The sequence below is a fragment of the Phocoena phocoena genome, chromosome 2 (assembly GCF_963924675.1).
Source record: "Phocoena phocoena chromosome 2, mPhoPho1.1, whole genome shotgun sequence".
In the NCBI taxonomy this organism is placed as follows: Eukaryota; Metazoa; Chordata; class Mammalia; order Artiodactyla; family Phocoenidae; genus Phocoena; species Phocoena phocoena.
The window spans coordinates 73590605-73612934 of NC_089220.1; the positions used below are offsets into that span (position 1 = coordinate 73590605).

The window sequence follows — 22330 nt, forward strand, 5'->3', positions numbered from 1 at the left end:
GAACACATTGATTCAAAGCACCATGATGATCTGTATTTTATTCGGACCTCATTTGCGAGTTGTTAATTTCCAACCCTGTTCCTTCCACTCCAGGTTCCTTCTCTCCCATCTCCCTCAAATTCCTCTGATGCCCAGAAAAAAATATTAGTCTTTGCCGCCATAGACTAAGCCCTCTCAGCAGGCCTGCCCTGTGCTCTCAAGGGAAGTCTTTATCCAAGGCCACAGCAACAGTGAGAATCCTCCTAACCACACCTTGACCCCAGAGAATGCTGGAGCTTTTCACAGGACAGAATTGATATGGGGGGGGTGGGGTTAGGGTGTAAGGTGAGCAGTACGCTAGGCAGAGGTGGGAAAGGCCAGTAGATGGATGCTGGAACAGGACCCAGGAGATGGAGCCCAATCTCTGTGCTGGTGGATGTTCTCCAGGTCCTCAGAGGCGGGATGGCATCCCTCCAGCCACCACCACCGTCTCCCCAGTGATGTAGCTGGCGTCTTCGGAGCAAAGGAAAGATACGATGCCCGCACAGTCCTCTGGCTTGCCTATCCTGGGGAGGAGGGGAAAAAAGGAAGGGAGTAAAAATCAACCTGGGAATGAAATTTGCTTAATCAAGAAGTATCAGGTGATTTTTCAGGACCTGTGTACTGCCCATAGGGTAGGGGCAGTAATAGGGTTACCATGAATATAAGCTGTTATAGTTCAGTATAACATTAATACTGTACTCTGCAAAAACCACTGCACATTATATTCATATAATATAGAGATACTTTGTTTTTTAGAGAACTCAGGACACCAAAATCCAAAGTTACATAGATGACGTTGTGAGCAGCTATTTCACTCTTCAAAGAATTTGTTTCACATGTGTGCATACTATTCAAATGTCAGGGAGTCTGTGAGACAGTAAATGATCTGTTTAAAATGATTCCATTTGTACAGCTTCAATTCACAGACACCTTTTTCAGGAATCTATTTTTGTCCCTTAAAGTCATTTTGTGAGACTGTGCTAATTCTCAGTGCTTGTATCAGTGATTGCATAGTTAGGGAACACTTTAACCTAACTGCTATAGAATGCTCTAGAGGTGGGTAGAGTGGGTACCTCAAACCTAGAAGACGTGGATTAGTGGTTCTCCATCCTAGCTGCACACTGTAGTCGTCCGAGAGGCTTAACTATCCCCACCCCCACCCCCGCCAAAGATGCCTAGGTTCTACCTCGGACCAATTAAAAAAGAATCTCTGGGAGTGGGGTCTGAGCATCTGTGGTTTCACAAGCACCCCAGCTAATGTGCATCCAGGACTGAGAAGCATGGGGCGGGATCATTCACTGTGGCTCAAGGGTGACAATACCCTGACTTATTAATGAGTTGTGAACTAGGCCAGCAGCTCATGCCTAACATCAGAATGGCTTTGGGAGCACTTGAGGGTGTCTCCCCCCTCAAGCAGGCATTGCTGGTATGTGTCCTTGAGGAGACAAGGCGGAGGAGCTAAAGACAAGAGAGTTCCCAGAAGCCAGAAGCTGGAGAGAGGCAGGGAACTTAGAGGAAAGAGAGCCAGATGAAGGTACCTGAACAGTTCGGCCAACCCTTTGGGGAAGAGGCTAGTTTTCTTAGGCAAGGGGAGTTTGGGGACTTGGTAAAGCTCTTCATTCCTTTTATTTGGATTGTAGGATCATTAACCTGAGCTTTGGACACATGACTTTTTATTCAAGGGGAACTAACAAAAGCATGTTTTGGTTTTGGTTTCGGTCCCTCATCCTTAGGGATGCCCAGAGGTGGAGGCAAACACCCAGGTGGAGAGAGGGGTCAGGGCCTCCCCCAGGGCTCTGCTCTGCTAAACCTGGATGCCTCTGTGTTTCGTTTTTGCAGTGGAAGCAGACTCCTTGCACACGCCACTGTAGTGATGCTGTGTTCAAGAACTTGTGAAATCTGTGTGTTTGAAGCAGAGGAGAGCATGCCTGTGTTGTCTGCAGGACCGAGAGTCAGCAAGCCATGGGCTGTGAGGGACCATCTTTATCCCTCCTCGCCCTCCCCTGTGACAGCCTTACCTTTTTTTTTTTTAAATTTATTTATTTAATTTATTTATTTTTGGCTGTGTTGGGTCTTCGTTGCTGTGCACGGGCTTTCTCTAGTTGCAGCGAGCGGGGGCTACTCTTCGTTGCAGTGCACAGGCTTCTCATTGCAGTGGCTTCTCTTGTTGTAGAGCGCAGGCTCTAGGCGCGCGGGCTTCAGTAGTTGTGGCACGCAGGCTCAGTAGTTGTGGCTTGTGGGCTCTAGAGCGCAGGCTCAGTAGTTGTGGCGCACTGGCTTAGTTGCTCCGCAGCATGTGGAATCTTCCTGGACCAGGGCTCGAACCCGAGTCCCCTGCATTGGCAGGCGGATTCTCAACCACTGTGCCACCAGGGAAGCCCCCAGCCTTACCTTTTGATCTGCATGGTTGCTTTTAGGCTCTCCAGTCTTTCCTGGTCATCCCACAACTGCAGGAAAAAGGGAAATCTCTTCCTGTGAGGGACAGCGAGGGGAGAAACTGCCTGCCCTCACATCAATTGAAAGGGCCTTGGAGAGGCACCCCTTCAGTTCCTAGACCTTCCCAGGTCCCAGTCTCTACCCTCTTCCCTCTTCTGCTCCATTCTCTTCAAGTTCTAGTGAGGCATTTTCCTGGGTCGCCCCAGGCCTCACCTACTTAAGGAGATATGAAATGGCCTGAGTGGTATCTGAATTCCTCAGTCTCACTGTGCACCTCAGGAAAGGATCATGTGGGGGTCTGGTCTGGACACATGGCTGGTATGGAGTGGGGATATGGAAAAGTGCAGAGATGGGGGTAGAAGTGGTTGGGAGCTCAGGACCAAGGAGCTGGGCTTTTCTACCTAAGAAGATGCCTTTTAGGGTCCCAGTGGGATGCAGGACTCTCCTTCCTCACCATACGGCTGAAGCTAGTCTTGATGAGTCCAGGTGCCAGGCAGTTCACCCTAATGTTCCTTTGGGCCAGCTCTACGGCCAGGTTCTTGGTGAGGCCCAGCAAGGCTGTTTTACCAACATTGTAAGGGCCCAGGCCCTGGGGAAAGGAGAGAATGGGTTATTCTCTTCAATTCCAGTTCATTCTTGGTTCTTAACATAAGATATAAAGGGTTATAAACAGATAATAGGGTATTTCTTGTAATGGAGGGTCCCAGTTAGAAAACTGTCTTGTGGTTAAACCTCCCCTAGGTTAGCGTTTGTGGAGGCAAGGCCTCTATTTTGTTGGAAGGTACTTGGTGATGTGATTCCAAAAGGGGACACAAACGTCTTAGGGTGACTGGAAGGGTAGAAGGTATAGGATGGAGGAAGGGATAAAAGTAGCGGAAAAGGAGGTTCTTACAGGAAATGGTCTGTAGGCTCCTACAGAGGCCACAATCACCACTGAGCCGCCTCTGGAAAAAGAACAGAATGACCCTCTTCCCATGGACACCCTCCCCTCAGCCTTCACAGGGCCCATCGAACGCAGGCTCCCTCTTGCTCTCTGTACCCTCGTTTCTCCATCTCTGGCACCACTGCCTTTGTGATCAGGGCTGTGGCCTTCACATTAATGTCCAGAATCTGCAATAGAGAGAAGAGGGGGAATGGCATGAGGGAAGAGGGCGGCACAAGGCAGGGCAATGGGGAGTGACAGTGTGGTTCCCAGGATCTGTTTGTCAGGGCTGGCAGAGATCCTAGGGGTGATCTACTTGGCCTTACAAGTGAAGAAACCGAGGCCCAGGGAGAGGTGGCTTTCCCCGGTTTATTCAGTTAGAGGATGACACATTAGGTTCGGGTGTGGAAGAATGGAGCCCGGTTCAGCTTGTTTCCTAAGTATGATTTGACCCAGAATGGGGCTGAACTCTCAGGGCTGCCTTGGACTTGAGCTGCATTTTCTGTGTGTCTTCCAACTAGGGAGAGCCTGGAATTGGACGGCTTCCTGGACCTGCCCCAGAGTGCGCTGTGTTTCTCAGGGGAAATGTGGCCTGACCTCAGGCACCTGGGGTTGTTCCAGCACTTTTCTGGCTTCTGAGCTTAGGGAGTGAGATGTTCTTGGCCCTCCAGGATGGATTGTCTGGCTGGACATGTATTGGCAAGTGGGATCGTGAGGAGGTACTTCTGGGGGAGCTGGAACATAGCCTACAATCAAAACCCCACATGTGTAATTGAAAACAAATACATGACCCTTGTTTACATTGTTCCAGGCACTGCTGGGATAGTCCCCTCCCATACCCCCCACGCAACTTCTTATTTAGAAAATGTTCACTCTTACAGAAAAGTTGAAATAGAAGGACAATGAATATCCAGATATCCTTTACCTACATTCACCAACGGTTCACATTTTGTACCATTTGCCCTATCTATGTACCTATGCAGTTTTTTCCTTACCCTTGGAAGGTAAGTTGCAGACATCCTCATGCTCTAGCCCTAAAGACTTTAGCATTACTTCCAAAGACTAAGGATGTTCTTCCACACCACCATCCATTATCACACCCTAGAAATTTAACATGGATAATCATGATTTTACCTAATAAACTGTCTGTAATAAAACTTCCCCAGTTGTCCCCCAAATGTCCTTACGTTTTTCAAAGTCCAGGGTTCAATCAAGGATCAACCATTGCATTTAGATTTGATATACTGTGATATTAAAAAAAAGCCAACTAAACCGGTTTGCAGGGCAGAAATAGAGACACGGGTGTAGAGAACAAACGTAGGGACATCAAGGGGGGAAAGTGGCAGGGGGTGGGGGTGGGGGTGTGATGAATTGGGAGATTGGGATTGACATGTATACACTGATGTGTATAAAATGGATGACTAATAAGAACCTGCTGTATAAAAAAATACATAAAATAAAATTCAAAAAAAAGCCAACTAAAAAGAAAAATTACTAGTTTTATAACTGATTTTCACGTGGTCTCCGTTCAGACTGCTCATGAAAGATGTTTCTCTACTTTGAAGAATATCAATCAGGAACTGATTCACTGAAGAGCGTTTTGGCACTTTGGTCTCTATGTCTGTGAAACACTGATAAACGAGAATAGTTTAGTATCCTTAAACTTCAGTGTTGAGAAATTAGGGATGACGTCAGGGTAAAAAGCAAAACCATGCGAGATCATGAAAAATTTAGCATTTTCAAATCAGGTGGGAATATTAACCTCAGTAAAGAAAGACAAATCTTTTAATTAAGGCTTTATAATTAAAGAATGTAGGTGTGTGAAATCTATTATAAATATAATGTAATTGTACACATTCACATGAAAACTAATATTCTCGTTCTTGAATTTAGACATCTGGATCTCAGATGTTCTAGACATTGGAGTTAAAAAGGAAAAAGCGCAGGTCTTTTTAAAAGGCTGTATGTTATAAAGCAGCAACTTAGTTAATGTCACGAGAATTGATATTTCACTTAACTAGCAGCTATTAAAGTTTTCCAACTAATGAAAAATCATTCTTTTTTGGCAGCTGAAAAGGGGAGGGGTGGCGGGTAAGTCTGAGCGTACTAGTTATTGGCATATTAGCTGCCCTGTCTGCTGGAAATAAACCAGGAAGAAGAGCCTGGATAAGCCCACGGGGTCGGGGGTGGGGGAGATGGGGGAGGGAGGCTGAAGACGGGTTAGCAAGGAGCAAATGAAGACAACTGGGGAGAAGCAGAAATGAAAGAGAAGGGCAGGGACAGAGGAAGCCCCCCACCCTGCCATTCTCCCTTTACCAGGTGCACTGCAGGCGTGTGGCAAATTGCAAGGATTCCTCACATCTACACTGCACTTGACAAATACATTCTAAAAGCAGACTGAGTGTGTGTCTTCTGAGGCCCACCCCCTGCTGCTCTCATCCAGTCTCACCTTGTCCCATACCTCCTCGGTGACATCCATTAAGTTTCCAAAGAAAGGCATGACGGCAGCATTGGAGACCAGGATGTCCACACCCCCGTGAAGGTTCACAGCCTAGAGAGGAGTAAGGTCTGAGTTAGGGCTGCAGGACAGTAAAGGAAGTGCATTTATCAGTGTCGATAAAGAATTCCTTCTTAGGAACAGTTGTCAAAATGACCTCTTTTCCTTAAAACATTTTCTCTCCAAAACACCCCAAGCTCTGCTGCTAAAACATTTAAGGTCGTCTCATTTCTTTGGCAGTCTTTTCTTCCTGCCCCCACTTCTGAGGCTGTCACTGACCCTTTTTTCTTTAGACTTTCCCTTTGGGAGCTCCTTTATTCTCATGGCCTCAGCTCTCACCTCAAAGTCCATTTCTAGACCCTTCCTCTTTCTTCCCAGCCGCATTTCTCCCAGTGCTTACTGTCCAGTTCTCCTTGAATGAGTTACCATTATCTCAAACTCAGCCTGTCCACACGTACCTGAACAGAGAAACAAGTTTAAATAGACCTATAGGGACTTCCCTGGTGGCGCAGTAGTTAAGAATCCGCCTGCCAATGCAGGGAACATGGGTTTGAGCCCTGGTCTGGGAGGATCCCATATGCCACGGAGCAACTAAGCCCGTGCGCCACAACTACTGAGCCTGCGCTCTAGAGCCCACGAGCCACAACTACTGAGCCCGTGTGCCACAACTACTGAAGCCCACGTGCCTAGAGCCCGTGCTCTGCAACAGGAGAAGCCACCGCAATGAGAAGCCCATGCACCAAGACGAAGAGTAGCCCCCGCTCGCCACAACTAGAGAAAGCCCGTGCAGTCACGAAGAATGAACGCAGCCAAAAAAAAAAAAAATTAGACGTATAGAAAGTTGCCACTCAGGCCTTTGAGATCACCTAGCCCAATGTCCTCATGGTGAAGGTGATGAAACTGAGGTCCAGGGAAGTTAATTTCTCAAGGTCATATAGCTCAGTAATGACATATCAGGGCCAGCTAAGAAGAGGAGGCCTGCTCATTCAGTCTCTGGGAAAGGTGAAGTGATTTGCTCAGGGCACAAGGCTAGTTAGTGGTGGCAGAACTTACACTCTAACCCAGAGCTAATTCATAAGAGTTCTTCAAAAGTGAGTTGGGGTCACTATGAAACTGGCTACTCAGGAGAGCCACGATGGAGAGGATGCCGGCCTGGGCTTAAAGCAGTTCCACACTCGGTTATGAAGCCATTTCTCCCTTCCCCCTACCCCTTGCTTTTATTTTTTTGGCCTGGAGGCATGGAAGATTCAAGGCAGAAACTGAGATTTAAACTGGGAAAACTAAGAGAGGCAACATCTCACCTCCTTAATAAATTGTAAGTATGTGGTGAAGACACGTGTTGGAGTAACGAGTAGCCAAACAGAATCTGCCAACATCATGCCACGCTGCAACCAGACTTCGCATTGGCCCAGAATTGGGAATTTTGATGCCTTGGGCAAGCGGCACTAAATGGGCCCTCCACCAACTTTGTGCTTCCGGATTTGGCACACAGAGGTGTGTTATTAACAATCTGCTAGCTCCTGTTTTAACTAATTATTCTTGCTAACTAGGTGCGAAGCTCAGTTGCTTCCACACTGCTGAGGGGATGCCTGGGCTGTCAACATGTAAATTGAACAAATTTTAAAATCACATAATCTTTGCAAACCTGTATCAATAGTCTCTTGGCACTCTCTAAAGTTTGATGTCCCGGCACAAAATCCCAGTCACCTGCCTTGGCTCTGTGTAAGTTTCATGATGAGGAAAACTCGGTATGCGTTAGAAAGTGATGTGTGCTGGGCCGTGTGCGGGTGTGTTTGGGGGTGGGGAGATAGTGGATTGCTGCAGAACCGCCTGGAGCGCTTTTCCACTTCTGCTGTGTATCCTGTCCCCTTCTTTTTCTAGGCCTATCAGCATAGAGAGGAGGGAAGGCTGGCTTTTGCCTGAACGGACAGAGAACACTGGAGAATTAATGGCAAAGCTACTATGACCACCCAGGTGTCTTCTAAGGCTTGCTCTAAATTGTGTGATTGCTACTCTGTGTTCTGACAGGTCTATTTTTTATTTTTTTAATAAATTTATTTCTTTTATTTATTTTTGGCTTTGTTGCGTCTTCCTTGTGGTGCACGGGTGTCTCATGATGGTGGCTTCTCTTGTTGCAGAGCACAGCCTCTGGGCGTACGGGCTCAGTAATTGTGGCCTGCGGGCTCAGTAATTGTGGCACGCGGGCTCTAGAGTGCAGGCTCAGTAATTGTGGAGCACTAGCTTAGTTGCACGCGGCATGTGGGATCTTCCCAGACCAGGGCTTGAACCCGTGTCCCCTGCACTGGCAGGTGAATTCCCAACCACTGCTCCACCAGGGAAGCCCAGTTCTATTTTTTTTTTTAAATAGTAGAATCAAGTGGAAAAGCAGCTAATCTGGTTTCGGCTCATGACATCTTTGAGAAGCTTTGAGGTGCAGATTAGGAGGCCACTGGGGAGTAACCATCCTCAGGGCAGCAGCTTACCTCATCACAGGTAGTGGCTGGCAATAGGCAGGACGCATCTCAAACCGCTAACAAGTATCCTATCATTCTCCACTCGACATTCGCCATTCAAACTACTTGAGAGTCAATTTTGATTCATCCCTCCTATTTCCCATGTCTTGACACCAGCCAGGAAAAAAAAATCTTGGTTGGTTCCCACTAAATGTCTCTTGGGCACATCTGTTCTGGTCCTACTGCCACTGCTCTTACCTAAGTGACAGCATCAGCTTCCTCCCTGATGTCCTTGGCTCAGAGTCTTCTTTTCTCCAATATATCCTTTCTCCCAGTGCCAGATTATTGTCCTTTAATAACCATTTTCACCTTGCTCAAAACCTCACATGGCTTCTTATTTCCTCCAGGAATGTCTAAACTCCTTTGGGAGGCCACAGAGGCCCCTGTCCCCCATCCTTCCCACCCGGCCCATTTCCTACCAGCCCTCTCAAGCCTGTGCTCTCTCTCTGCTGTGGGTTCACAATGCTCCCCTCTCCCCTTCCGTCCCTCCTTGGCTGTCTGCTCATTTTGCAGGGTCATCTGGAATCCCGGCCCTATGCCATCTGCCCAGCCCCACGCACTCTTCAAGGTCTAGTTCAAACCCTGCTTCTGGGCCAGAGCGGTAAAGTGGACCTGGTGAGGGTCCAGAGGTCATTTTCCCAGCAGGATTTTTTTTTTTTTTTTTTGCGGTACACGGGCCTCTCACTGTCGTGGCCTCTCCCGTTGCGGAGCACAGGCTCTGGATGCGCAGGCTCAGCGGCCATGGCTCATGGGCCCAGCCGCTCCGCGGCACGTGGGATCTTCCCAGACCGGGGCACGAACCCGTGTCCCCTGCATCGGCAGGTGGACTCTCAACCACTGCGCCACCAGGGAAGCCCTTCCCAGCAGGATTTTGACACTAAGTGGCCACATACATTTCATACAGCTAGTCACTAGTTGGCCCAGGATCCCAGGTGGCTCCCTCACCCTGAGGATCAAGGTCTCAATCTCAGGCTCTGTCCAGCTGCCTATGCCAGGCAAGGTGGCTTTCTTGGACCCCCAGTTGGCTCTCTCCAGAGCACATCTGAGCATTTGCCAAATGACTCCTGACAAATGGAATAACCTTATGCTGTCTACTACACCACCACCTACGATCATTTCATGTCCTCCTTGTCTAAGATTACCCAAATTATTTCACCATCTTTCATTCTGTTACACAATATCCTTTGCTTTCCATTCTTGGGCAGATTCTCCCTTTTACTCCAAGAAGTAAAGGGTGTGCCCTGAGCCTAGGGAAGAGCAGCCTCCTTTGCAAAATGTTCATATTTTCTTGCGCAGCTGGAAGACTGGTGCCAAGCACCAGCTCTGACACTGGCTTAGACACTGTCTTTGAGGCTAAAGTCCAAGTGGGCACCTAAGGCCTGACCTGATGGGGAAATGCCTGGTAGTCTGTAGGTAGCTTGGCAATTCTGGGTTGGCTCACAGCTCTTCTCTTACTAACTGTGGGACCTTGTGATGTTGATCCAGCTTTCTGAACCAGTCTTTAAACAGGGAGACTAATCCTGGCCTTGCTTGGGTTGTTGTTTGGAGAGAACCTGCAAAAGGTTCAAAACAAAGCGCATGGCACACAGTAGGTGGTTGAAACCTGATGGGCTGCCTCCTGTAGGTTCCCGGAGACTCGACTTTATAAGCTGAAAAACAGGGATTGATTGTTTATTAGCTCAGACTGGGAATACCTATTTTGCAATTGTATTTGCCCTTTTTATCTGCCCAATTAGATTGGAAAGCCAGGACCAGCTGTTTTTTTTGGGGGGGTGCCCCAAGGCACAGCGCAGGGTTGAAACAGTAGCGTGGTTTTTTGATTCTCTGACTGAGATGAGATGATTCTTGGAGGCAGGACAGAAAGGCACACAATAAAAATGTGCTGGTGGACTGGAGTGGGTATGCAGATCGCACTGGTGTGTTTTAGTTAACAGTGCTGGCTTGGATTACACCCGTGTTGTCCAGGAAAGCCTGCTCAGGCTGGCTCCCTTCTGCTACCTCCTGGCTCTGCGCCCATATCCTTGCTGCTCACCGTAGCTACCAGCCGCTCTCGGTCTTCGCCCTTCCCCACATGGCACACGGTGCCCGTCACACTCAGCCCCTCCCTGTGCAGCGTTGCCACTGCCCGATCCACGTTCTGCTGCTTCCGGCTGCTGACCACCACATGGGCCCCATCCTGGGCCAGACGCCGGGCGATGGCGAAACCGATCCTGTGGGCAGAGAGAGATAAGGACTTTTAAGTTGGTACAGGAAAAGAGCGTGAGAGCGTGGGCTCCTGAATCAGACTGCCTGGGCTTTGAATTCCAGCTTTCTCTCTGTAGGACCCCCATGTGTTACATAGGGTTAATGACACAGCCATTACCATGGACATGCTTAGCATATTTTTGGCACTGGTTTACTTATTTTTCTTATGGTTTTGGCCTTCAGTCTAGGTTCCCAGGAAGTGATGTCACCTTCCACAGGTGCCACCACGGGTCACAGTCCCCATACCCTGTAGGGACTGAGGAGAGAGAGATGAGCTAGGGGTATAACAAGCAGCAGCTATTTCTGTGACTGGAGGGTCTCAGGTACATGTGAAACTGGGGGTCTCCGGTTACAAACGTACATTTTTTACATACTCCCCTGGGAGAAAGGGTTACACATTTTGCATTTAGCCATTAGCATTTCCCATTCACTTGTATTTTATATTTGTGAAGAGCTGGCATCTAGCAGGGTTCTGTGGGAGTGAGAAACAGGGTAGACAACAGTGGTTGGTGAGACACGGGCTGGGCAAGAGAGGCCAAAATGTACTGAACTAAACAAGAATGTGGACACACGGCTTTTGTGTCCCCTCTAGGTAAGGGGCACAGTTCTATGAGACTAGTGGGGTGCCAAAATGGGGTGTCTGGAACATTTCCACCGTCGGTGCCGGCAGTGGATAGGATTTTTGGAATCTGGACTGTCTTGGATTTCCGGCGTCTGGTCTTCCCAGACTGTAGGTGGGGCTAGTTGACCCGGGCAGCCCAGAACCCTGGGAGATGGGATTGACGGGGGCGGGCAGCACCCAGGTGGCACAGTTGAGCCAGAGGCAGCAGTGACAAGAGGGCCAGCAATTGCAAGGTTAGGGGGGGAGGCGATTCCGAGGGGACTGCAGGCCAACCACGTAGTTCCTTTCTTCCCGGCCCGACTCTGGCCACACGTGACGCCTGAAGATGGGGCACGGGAGGCCAAGGACAAGGGGTTAGTACCTGTTTGCAGACAGCGGGGGCCTCCGAGACTCGGGCTCGGGCACTCACCCGTCAGTGGAGGCCGTTACTAGGGCCACCTTATTCTCAAGCGGGTTCCGGCGCGCCACCGCGGAGCTGGCCATCCGCACGGACTTCCACGTCCGCGCACAGGGACGCAACAGCAGCCCTGCCTTTTGCATGGAGGCGGCCGGTTCGGGGTTCTGCGCCGCCTAGGGGAAGTGACAGGGGGCGGGGCGAGGGGCAGGGCGAGGGGCGAGCCACCTTCCCGCCCGGCTGCCCGCTCGGAAGCCAGATGCCCTCCGCGCTCCCAGCTCCCCACCAGTCCTAGAGCGGGACAGCTCGCCCTGCTTCGCGCGGGCCCTTGGCGCAGGGAGCCGGCTGTGGCCGCGGCGCCCCTCAGTCCCCTGCTCGGCCCGGCCGGCCGGTGTGGGACTGTTCCGTCGGTTCCGGTTCTCTGTAGGGCTGCTCCCGCCTTCGGGAGTCCGTAGACTTCCCTGTCCTCCCGCCCCTCCTTCCACATCTGCTTGCCCACGTCTTTTCTTGGGGGAGAGGGGACTTTGAGTTGGTTGCTTTTCCTTCCCAGAACCTCAAGATGGACTTTGTTTTACAAGAAAGTCGGGGTCCACATTTGTGACAGCCCACAGGAGGGCAAATATTTTGAGACTGCCCATGGGGGTGAGACCCGTAGCCCCCATGGAGCCCACCACGTGAGGGTCTCAGGTGAGGCTGCAGGAGCCTGGGAGAGACACGAAGTGGGGAGCAGCTGGGTAGGCCTGCCCTGCCATTCACTCTGGCTCAAGTTCTCCTCCATCCCCACAGGCCTGGAGGGCAGATTCTGATCACCAGTGGTAACCAGTGTGCAGAATTAAAGATCCTGATAGGACAGGACCTCTTATACCCTCCACTGCAAGAGGACTTCTCCATTTTCAGGCCTCAGTGGTAGCAAGGAGGCTAGAGAGTCCCCCAACAAGTGGAGGAAATTCGGAGAACTCAGGAGCACTCAAGTTCTCCATAATCACTATGTCCCCAGGTCTTAGCCTCCATTCTAGTTCAATAAATATTTGTTGAATGTAAAAGCACTTTATAAACTGTAAACTACTAAACACGTAAGTAATTATTGCCACCATAAAGTAATTATTATGTCCACCACAGGCCAGGCTCTTCGTTTGTAAACTGAGGGTGCTGGAGTAGATAATGGATAAGGTCCTCTCCAGCTATAAATTCTGTGTCCGAGACTTCAGCCTCCGCTTCTGCCAAGTGGGCTGAAATGATCTCCCTCCTGGGTTCCTGGGAGAACTAATAAATCTGTATGGCTTATGATACACTGTCGAAAGGCCCCGACAGGCCCAGTGTCAGCATCTGAATTGGTTTAACCCAGTGGCCTCCAAATGCCAGCCTGAGATGTTGTGCAGATCCATGGCAAAGTTTTCTCTAGTTCAAGCACAAAGAGAAAAAGACAATATAGTGTTTCATAAATCTAAGCTTATTTAACTTCACACATTTTGCACTTAATGAATCCTTTATTTTGGGATATGCTTTTGCGCCTTTTTCATTTTTTTGGTGTTAGTCTTTTTGTTAAGAGAAGATGATGAAAGCAGATGGGTAGGTTGAGAGAAGTGTTGTTAGTTGGTGAAATCACCAGTCTCGCAACCCGATGTCAGTCCCTACAATTAGAGGAGAGAGAATCCTGGTTTGTGAAATTCAGTTCTGGGGATCGCTGCTTAATAAAATTCATACTTGCTAAAGATTTGTTTAGTATACGTGTAGGTCAGCTGAGCAGCCAAAAAGGATTTCAGCATTCAAAAGGGGGTGTATGAGCAGCGAATGATATACCAAGCATGCACTGGATCTATAGTTTATTCCTCAAACTAGATGTTACAGCTGTGGTACTCAGCTCATCCTGATGAGATAAGAGAGCTTGAGTCTAATTTTCCCCATGTCTGGGGAAAACTGACTCTCTGACTGGTGCCCCTCAGTCTGAACCTCATGAATTATTGACAACAGAGGCTGGATAGCATGACACTCCTCTTCTTCCTGACCTGTTCAGAGCTAATGCACTGTGGGAACCCTTCCCAGTGCTCTGCACCTGCCTGTGGGGCTGGGGGAGGGGATGTAGGAGGCCTGGAGCAGAGCCTCTCAGGGTTTTAGTTCAAACGGACAGGCCTGCAGGGCGTATTTGATCTCTCTTCACCTCCTGTCCAGAGGTGGGCAGCCAGATCCAGGGGTTGAGGTTGGCAGTGGGAGGCTGAGGGAGACCACACCCCAAAGAGCAAAGGGTTTGGGGAAAATAGAATTCTGGCCTGTGAGCTCCTGCACATCACATGGCCCCTCGCTGTCTGGGCGGGGTTGATATTTGGCCTCCAGCACCATTTCTTTTGGGAGAACACAGGGAACATGAGGGAGGGGATCTGTGAACAGAAAAAGGTAGAGGGAAGGCAAGAAGAGTGGGAGTCTCCAGCTCCGACTACACATCAAGCTGGTTTGTTGGAGATGAGGGTAGGAAATCTTTGGGGGAAATACATATGTGTGTAGGAGTCTCTTTGAAATGGGGATTTTAATAGGTGATGGGATTGTTCTTGTATGGAGGTGGTACCATCTGCAGATCTTAAGGAAATGCCTCCATGATTGAGGAATACACTCCCATCTTCTTCAAAGGCTGTGTTGACTTAAAAAAAAATGCACAACGTGAGAGCTGCGAGTTAAGTTTTATTTGGGGCAAAATGAGGACTGCAGCCCGGGAGACAGCGTTTCAGATAGCTCTGAGAAACTGCTCCAAGGAGGCGAGTGGAGGAGCCAGGATATATAGGAGTTCTGCAACAAAGGGCAGGTAGTCGGGAATGTCAAAGGATTATTATTAATTAAAGAAAACCAGATATCTCAAGTTAAGTAATTTAGCGCTTTTCTGTGTATGGGAAGATGTAAGAGTCTGGGCTCACTGAAATCATTCCTTTGATATGCACGTCAGCTATCTGGGGCCAGTATCCTGTGTTTTCATATCTTGAGTTTCCTCAGGTCTCAGCATAGGGAGTGGCTGCGGTCTGTTGGCTGCTAGATGGTATTCTTTTCAGCCCTGAGTTTCCTCAGGGCTCACCGGCTCATGTTGGAGGGTTACAATCGTTGATGACTGTGACATCCTCTGTTTACTGATATGGCAGGAAATAGTCCATATATAAATATTCCATTCCATTTATAAATATTCCATTTATCAGCTGACTGCAGACTGGAAGGAAATTCACCTGGGTTGGAATTTAAGTCTTGTATCTTGCAACAGCCATTCCACATTGGTCATTGACTCATGCAATATTGACACAAGTCAGTCTTGGGTGGTATAGTAGGGCTGTGTGATAACAACGACTTTTATTGAATACTTACTAAGTGCCAACAACTGTTGGGTGATTTTTATAAATTTTATTGAATGTGTCTAATCCAGTGAGGTAGGCAGTTTTATTTCTATATATGAAATCAAAGTGAGTTATGACAGCCTGACCTGCTGTCAATGTTGAATAGCTACTTTTAATTTTTCTGACGTTGTTAGAGAATGACAGTTTTCTTGGAAATTAACTTTCTCTTAATTGGAATTTTACTTTCTGCATCAATTCATTTTTGTTTTAATCATTATTTTTTAAATTACAAAAATAACACATGTTCACAATTTTTAAAAGAGACACAAGGTTATAGAGTGAAAAGTAAAAAAGTAACTCTTCCCTATGCTTCCTTTACCTGCTCCCCATATAGCTCTTGGTCTTGTGTATCATCCTTCCAGAAGTTTCCTATGCATTTACATACATATTTTCCGTTTAAAATGTTTCCCATGAATGGAATGACACTATATATAATGTCCTTCAAATTGCTTGTTTCTTTTCTTTCTTCCTTTTCCCCACTTCTCTCTTTCATTTCTTAGAATACATTCTTGGAGAGTGTTCTGAGTCGTACACAATAGATCACCTTTATTCTCTCTTTCCCTTTTAAAAATAGCCGTACAGTATTCCATTGTGTGGATATTCCATAATTTACTTAGCCAGTCTCCCACCGAAGAACGTTTAAGTAGCTTCCAGTGTTTTGCCATTTCAAACAACGCTACAATGAACAAGCTTGGATGTATATATATATATATATATATATATATTTTTTTTTTTTTTTTTTGTGGTACGCAGGCCTATCACTCCTTCTAGAAAGGACTCACTCTGGCTGCTGGGAGTCTGATTAGCTGTCAGCTGCCAGCCGGCAGTTAACTCCTTCCAAGGGTGGCCCCAGCCAGTGACTGAGCAGGATGGTGGTACAAGAACCTCACCACTTCTGCCTAACATGGGGCTCCTCTAAGGGGCCATCTTTGCTTTGGAGCTTCCTATTGGGCTGGCGTTGGTCAGATCTGCATCTCAGGGTCTCACGGATCCTCCTTCTCAATCCTGCTTCCTCCCTTTTCCTTTCACAGATGTTACTCCTGAAACCATGCACCTCAGATTGGGACTTGAACCCACGTGGCAGGGACTCAAACCCGGCCAAAACCCACAGTCTTCCAACTGACATCACACACCTGGTTTCAGGACTTAATGAAGCTCAGGTTCTTGATGTCTCATCGCAGAAAGAATTCAGCGAGAGACAAAGTGATAGGTAAGAAGTGGATTTATTTAGACAGAAACACACTCCACAGACAGAGTGTGGGCCATCTCAGAAGGTGAGAAAGGCACCAGGTATGGGGTTGTCAGTTTTTATAGGGGTGGGTAATTTCATAGGCTAATGAGTAGGAGGAGTATTCCAGCTCTTTGGGGAAGGGGTGGGGATTTCCAGGAATTGGGCCACCGCCCACTTTTTGATTGTTATGGACAGTCTGGAACTGTCATGGCACCTGTGGGTGTGTCATTTAGCTTGCTGATGTGTTACAGTGAGCGTATACTGAGGCTCAAGGTCTAGTGGAAGTTGACTTGTCTGCCATCTTGGGCCCACTTGGTTCTAATCAGGTTATGTCATGCCCTTGGGCTATGTCATTCTTTCAAAGGTTGTGTTCTGTCCCCTTCCCTCTTGTTTCACTCTGACTAAACCCTTTGGTCTCCTAATTCCATCTGAAACCGATAGCTGCCGTGCTGGGGGGCCGCCAAGGTGTTCCAGTCCTTTATGTCTCAACGCAGAAAGAAGCCAGAGGGAAAGTGATAGATAAGAAGTGATTTATTAGAATAGACACTGTGAGGTTTACAAGTGGGTGGGCAAGAGGTGCTGCCCGAGAACTTAGTGGGCTACAGTTTTATAATCAAAGGAAAAGTGGGGAGGGAGAAAAGACCACCTTCTTCCTTATTCTTTTTTAAAACATCTTTATTGGGGTATAATTGCTTTACAATGGTGTGTTAGTTTCTGCTTTATAACAAAGTGAATCAGTTATACATATACATATGTTCCCATATCTCTTCCCTCTTGCGTCTCCCTCCCCTTCCTCATTCTTAAGTAGACGTCATGCTTCCATCATCAGCTCCTCCTCCAGGTTGGGCAGGGGAGTTTTCTTGACCCTACACGGTCAAGTTAGGACTATCATGGCACTATGAAAAAATTATTTTAGGTCTCAGTACAATGAGAGACTTTCACTTTGAAATGTTACCTTTCCATGAATTATTGCTTTTTATGTGTACAGAGAACATGTCTTAAGGGTCATTAACTTACTGAGCTCACTGGGCAGGATGTGGGTCTCATGCCACCATTGTTTTATTGTTTTGGGGTATGTCTTGTGCTTCTGTTGCATGGTTTTGCTGTTCAGCAAACCTGTTTGGCTTTGTGGTTAAGCAAATCTGCTCTCTTGAGTAATCATTAATTTACAGGGGTGTCCCATACTTTTTTCTGCTTACAATCCCCTAGTGAGGTTAACTGTTTAATCGCCTACTTTGTCCCTTTACTCTGTCCCTATCACAACCAGGCATCTGCTTTGCTGGGGACTCACAGTTTCTTTCCTTCAGAATCTTTCCAGTGTACACCCCCACTCTCAACATACAGGGGATGTTCTCCTAGAGGATCTGTCCCTTCCCCCCAAATCAGAGCATCAGTGCGCTCTGAAGCAAGAATCCCCTGTAACTGCAGTTCCTGCCACTTTAAATTTTTCTGTGGGGGCTTGAGTAGAAAATTGCAGGGTGAGCTTTGGCAGTGTCAGGCCAGCACAATAGTGCAAGGCCAGTCCCGGAGCTCCACATGCTTTCCTTGCGATCTCTCTGCTGGTATGAGATGAAGAAATGTTCCCTGCCCGTGCCGCCCCGCCCCGCCCCGCCCCGCCCCTGAACTATTTCATTTTCCTGTAAATTTCTGGATCAACTGAACACACACATAAACACACACACACACACACACACACACACACACACACACACACACACACACCCCTTCCAAGAACCATCAACAATTCCTAGGGACAAGGCAGTCTAAATCCACAAAAGAAAATGAACCATTTCCCTAGAGGTGCCAGCCTGCCCTCTCTGGAGATAACGTTTGCCATTATTATGCAAAGCAGTTTCACTTACCCTGTCCTGCTTTTAGAGCAGCATAAGAGGCCTGTGGTATGAAATGAATAAGGCCTACCACAAACCTTGCTGAAAGGACAGAGCAATCTGCTTCTGAGGGCTCTCTCTTTGTTGGGCCAGATCAAATTCTTGAGCAGCACGCATTCTTTTTAATCTCTGCAAAGGAAGTAGGGGTACTTTAAGAATTTCTTATCCTTCTGTCTCAAGCAAACCCTCAGGAGTGAAGGGGGTGGGTGGGTTTGTCCTTCTAGTTACATATGCTTTTCTCACTCATTTTGAATTTAATGACAAGGGGACTGTTCTTACCTTTTGATATTTTGTAAAAAAAACCAAGGAATCACACAATACACACTTTCTGCACCTTGTTTTTTTTTAAAAAACTTTTTATTTCAAGTAATTATAGTCTCACAGTAATTATAAACTCAAAAGTAATACATAGAGTCCCTATGTACCCTTCCCCCAACTTCCCCCATGGTGACATCTTACAGTGGGAACATCTGTAGTACAATGTCAAGACCAGGACACTGGCATTGGTGCAGTGCTGTTAACTAGACTATAGACTTTATTTGGTGTCCATCATTTTTTATGGGCACTCATTTGTGTGTGTCAGTGCATGAATGTTCCCTAGCTTATTGGCATGTGTTGGAGATATATTTTAAAAATTTTTTATTATTATTATTTTTAATTTAATTTTTATTTTTTTGGCTGTGTTGGGTCTTCATTGCTGCGCGCAGGCTTTCTCTAGTTGCGGTGAGCGGGGGCTAATCTTCGTTGCGGTGCTCGGGCTTCTCATTGTAGTGGTTTCTCTTTGTTGTGGAGCCTGGACTCTAGGCATGTGGGCTTCAGTAGTTGTGGCACGTGGGCTCAGTAGTTGTGGCTCACAGACTCTGTAGTTGTGGTGCACGGGCTTAGTTGCTCCGTGGCATGTGGGATCCTCCCGGACCAGGGATCGAAGCCATGTCCCCTGTATTGGCAGGGGATTCTTAACCACTGCGCCACCAGGGAAGTCCCTGTGTTGGAGATCTTTGACCAGCAGTCCATACTTCATCATTATTCCTTCTTTCATTATCTGGATAGACAATCATTTATCAGTTACCCATTGAAGCCCACTTCAGTTGTTTATGCCTTTTCTCTGTCGACTTAAGAAATATTGCACAACGTGAGAGTTGTGAGTTGTTGTTGTTTTGCTGTACGCGGGCCTCTCACTGTTGTGGCCTTTCCCGTTGCGGAGCACAGGCTCCGGACGCGCAGGCTCAGCGGCCATGGCTCACGGGCCCAGCCGCTCCGCGGCATGTGGGATCTTCCTGGACCGGGGCACGAACCCATGTCCCCTGCATCGGCAGGCGGACTCTCAACCACTGCGCCACCAGGGAAGCCCCAAGCACATATTTTTTGTAGAAGTTTTCTGCTAGTCGCGTGAAGGTTACTGCTAGTGATGAGGAGCAGACGTCACCATGAAGGATTTTAGTGTTTTTCTAGGTACGAGGAGATACAAAAATTAAGCCCATAAAATCAGCTCCTGAAAATATTTAACGATCTGAAGACCTGTTCTGCCAGTTTTTCCCAGAGCACAGAGGGCCTCGTCTCTGCCCTCCACCCTCCACACTTTTCAGGGGGTGCTGAAAGTCAGCAGCTGCAGTGCATGATTAATCCTTGTAGAGGTAGATGGCGAGTGCCCATGGTGAGTGGCAATTGTAGTTGACATCGCCCATAAATATGATGTTGCAATAGCATCTTTGTTCACTTAGGTAGGAGAACTTGTCTGTACGGGCCCAAATAAATAGTTGAAGCAATAGGGCAGAGGGTATGTGCCTTTGACATTTTGAGAGAAATTGCCAATTGCCCTCCAGACAAGCTGTGCCCTATTCCAGGCTTAGACACCCTTCCTGAGAAGGGTATCTGATGGTATCCATTTCATCCCACCCTCATAGCACTCAGTTTCACCAAACATTTTAACTTTTGCCAATCTGGGGGAAAAAGCTATTTTTGACTTATATTTCTTTATTAAGATTAATTTTTCATATGTTTACAGGTATTTGTATTTCTTGTTTCGTAAAGGACTTGTTCATGTCCTTTGTCCACTTTTATTGTTTTCTTATTTATTCTTATAAACCCTTCATGAAAGGAAATTAACCATGTGACTGTCATGTATGGCAAATATTTTTCCCAGTTTGACTTTGGAGTTTATGTCTTTAATGTCATGTAGATGTTTTAAATCTTTACGGAATCAAACTTATTTATCTTTTCTCTTATGGCTTCTGAGTTTTATGTCATGCTTAGAAAGGCCTTTCTTACTCCAAAAATATAAAAAATTCACTCATGTTTTCCTATAGTTATTCAATGTGGGTTTTGTGTGTGTGTGTGTGTGAGTGTGTGTCTGTTAAAATCTTTGGGCCATCTGATATTTGCTCTTGTATGGGAAATGAGGTAGAGATCCAGGCTAATTTTTTTCTCCTAAAGGGTTAATCAGTTATCTCAGCACTGTTTGCATTATCCCTCTATGCCTTGATTATTGTTATTGTTCCCATATGTATTTGAGCCTATTTCTGGATTCTGTTTCATTCCATTGATTTGTCTGTTTGTTCCCATGTCAGGATTTTAATAGATACCGCAAAGAGGTAAAAGGAAAGTGGAAAAAGTTTTATAAAATAATTTCAAATAGAATAGCATGTCAATTCAGAGGAGGGAGAGAGTGTTTTTAGTTGGGGTGGTCTGGAAAAGCTTCATGAAAGAGGGACATCTAAGACAAAGCTTGGACAATGAGTGACATTAGTCAAAGGGAATAAAGAGCTGAGGCATGGAGTCAGGAGGTGGTGAATATTTGTGCAGATGCCTGGTGTATCTCTGCAAAGGAGCCCATACTCCACCACTTGTGTTTTTATGCACGCATGTCTTGAATACGTCAAGAACATACAGCCATTTTTGTATTACTTTTTCCAGGTATTTTGAAGATATATTTTTTAATCATAATAGCTACAAGTGGAGCACCTACTGTTTGCTAGGGATATCTATATCGATTTTGATTTTCATCACAATGAACAAAGTTGATAGTTATTCCCATTTTAGGAATGAGGAAAAACCTCAAACAGGTTAAATAACAGCTCATAAGTGGCTGCACTGATATTCAAATCCATGGCCAACAAGTTAAAGAACAAAACAAAACAAAACCAGAGTAGAAAACGTCACAGATTATCATTCATGTTTAGGGTGTTTGGAGCAGGTGCTGTCCCTTCTGTGACTATGTCACCTGGGATTCCTTTACTTTTTCTTTTTTTAAATATTTATTTATTTTCTTTATTTTTTGGCTGTGTCAGGTCAACTGCAACTAAGGTTGCAGCACGCGGGATCTTCGTTGAGGCATGTGGGATCTTTCGTTGCTGTGCTTGGTCTCTTCATTGCAGCACTTGGGCTTCTCTCTAGTTGTGATGTGCGGGCTCCAGGGCGCGTGGGCTCTACAGTTTGTGGCATGCGGGTTCTCTTGTTGAGGCACGCGAGCTCAATAGTTGTGGCGCGGGCTTAGTTGCTCCGCGGCATGTGGGATCTTAGTTCCCCGAACAGGGATCAAACCCACATCCCCTGCATTGGAAGGCAGATTCTTTACTACTGGACCACCAGGGAAGTCCCCCTTTACCTTTTTTAGAAAAAATTTTTTTAGAGATTGGTCTAGGAGAGAAACTATTTTTGTCTTTTCTTTTGTCTTCACTGCGTGGCTTGTGGATCTTAATTCCCCAACTAGGTATTGAACCCATGCCCCTTGCAGTGGAAGGGTGGAGTCCTAACCACTGGAATGCCAGGGAATTCCTGGAAAGAATTATTTAAAAAAATATTCTATTGACGTATAGTTGACTTACAATGTTGTGTTAGTTTCAATCTCTTTATCCTCTTTGTGCGCATCAGCTGAATTCCAGTGTGCGTGGCCCTTGGCCAATGACTGTTGGAGACGGGGATGTACACACTCCAGCTCTATTGCCCTCTCATTGGGATGATTTTGACTGCAAGTCATTGTGACCCACAGTGCCCCCCAAGCCGTCTGTGGGAATGAGTCAGAATTATCCTCCGTGTGACTTGGCTTGATATAGCACCCTTTCTCGGCCCCTTCCTGGTCCAACTTCCTCATTCCTCTCTCTCCACTGGAAGTATTTCCTAATAAATTACTTTCACATGCATCTTCCTCTAAGGCAGTATTGTTTCACGGAACTTTTGTTTCAGTTATGTGGAGG

General features: G+C 46.9%; 1 protein-coding gene across 6 annotated transcripts; it reads right to left on the reverse strand.

Annotated features, from left to right (window-relative positions):
* Positions 1-430: 430 nt before the first annotated feature.
* On the reverse strand, positions 431-11795 carry LOC136119277 (dehydrogenase/reductase SDR family member 4-like). Of its 6 annotated transcripts, XM_065872721.1 has the most exons (8): positions 11665-11795; positions 10422-10599; positions 5829-5930; positions 3497-3567; positions 3350-3401; positions 2912-3046; positions 2413-2468; positions 431-545 (listed from the first exon to the last, which is right to left on the reverse strand). In XM_065872721.1, the coding sequence occupies exons 1-8, from the start codon at positions 11793-11795 to the stop codon at positions 431-433; spliced, it is 840 nt and encodes a 279-aa protein (XP_065728793.1). The 6 variants fall into 6 exon arrangements, with proteins under 6 accessions (XP_065728793.1, XP_065728794.1, XP_065728795.1 ...); XM_065872722.1 differs by lacking the exon at positions 5829-5930; XM_065872723.1 differs by lacking the exons at positions 2912-3046; positions 5829-5930.
* Between the last annotated feature and the right edge of the window lie 10535 nt (positions 11796-22330).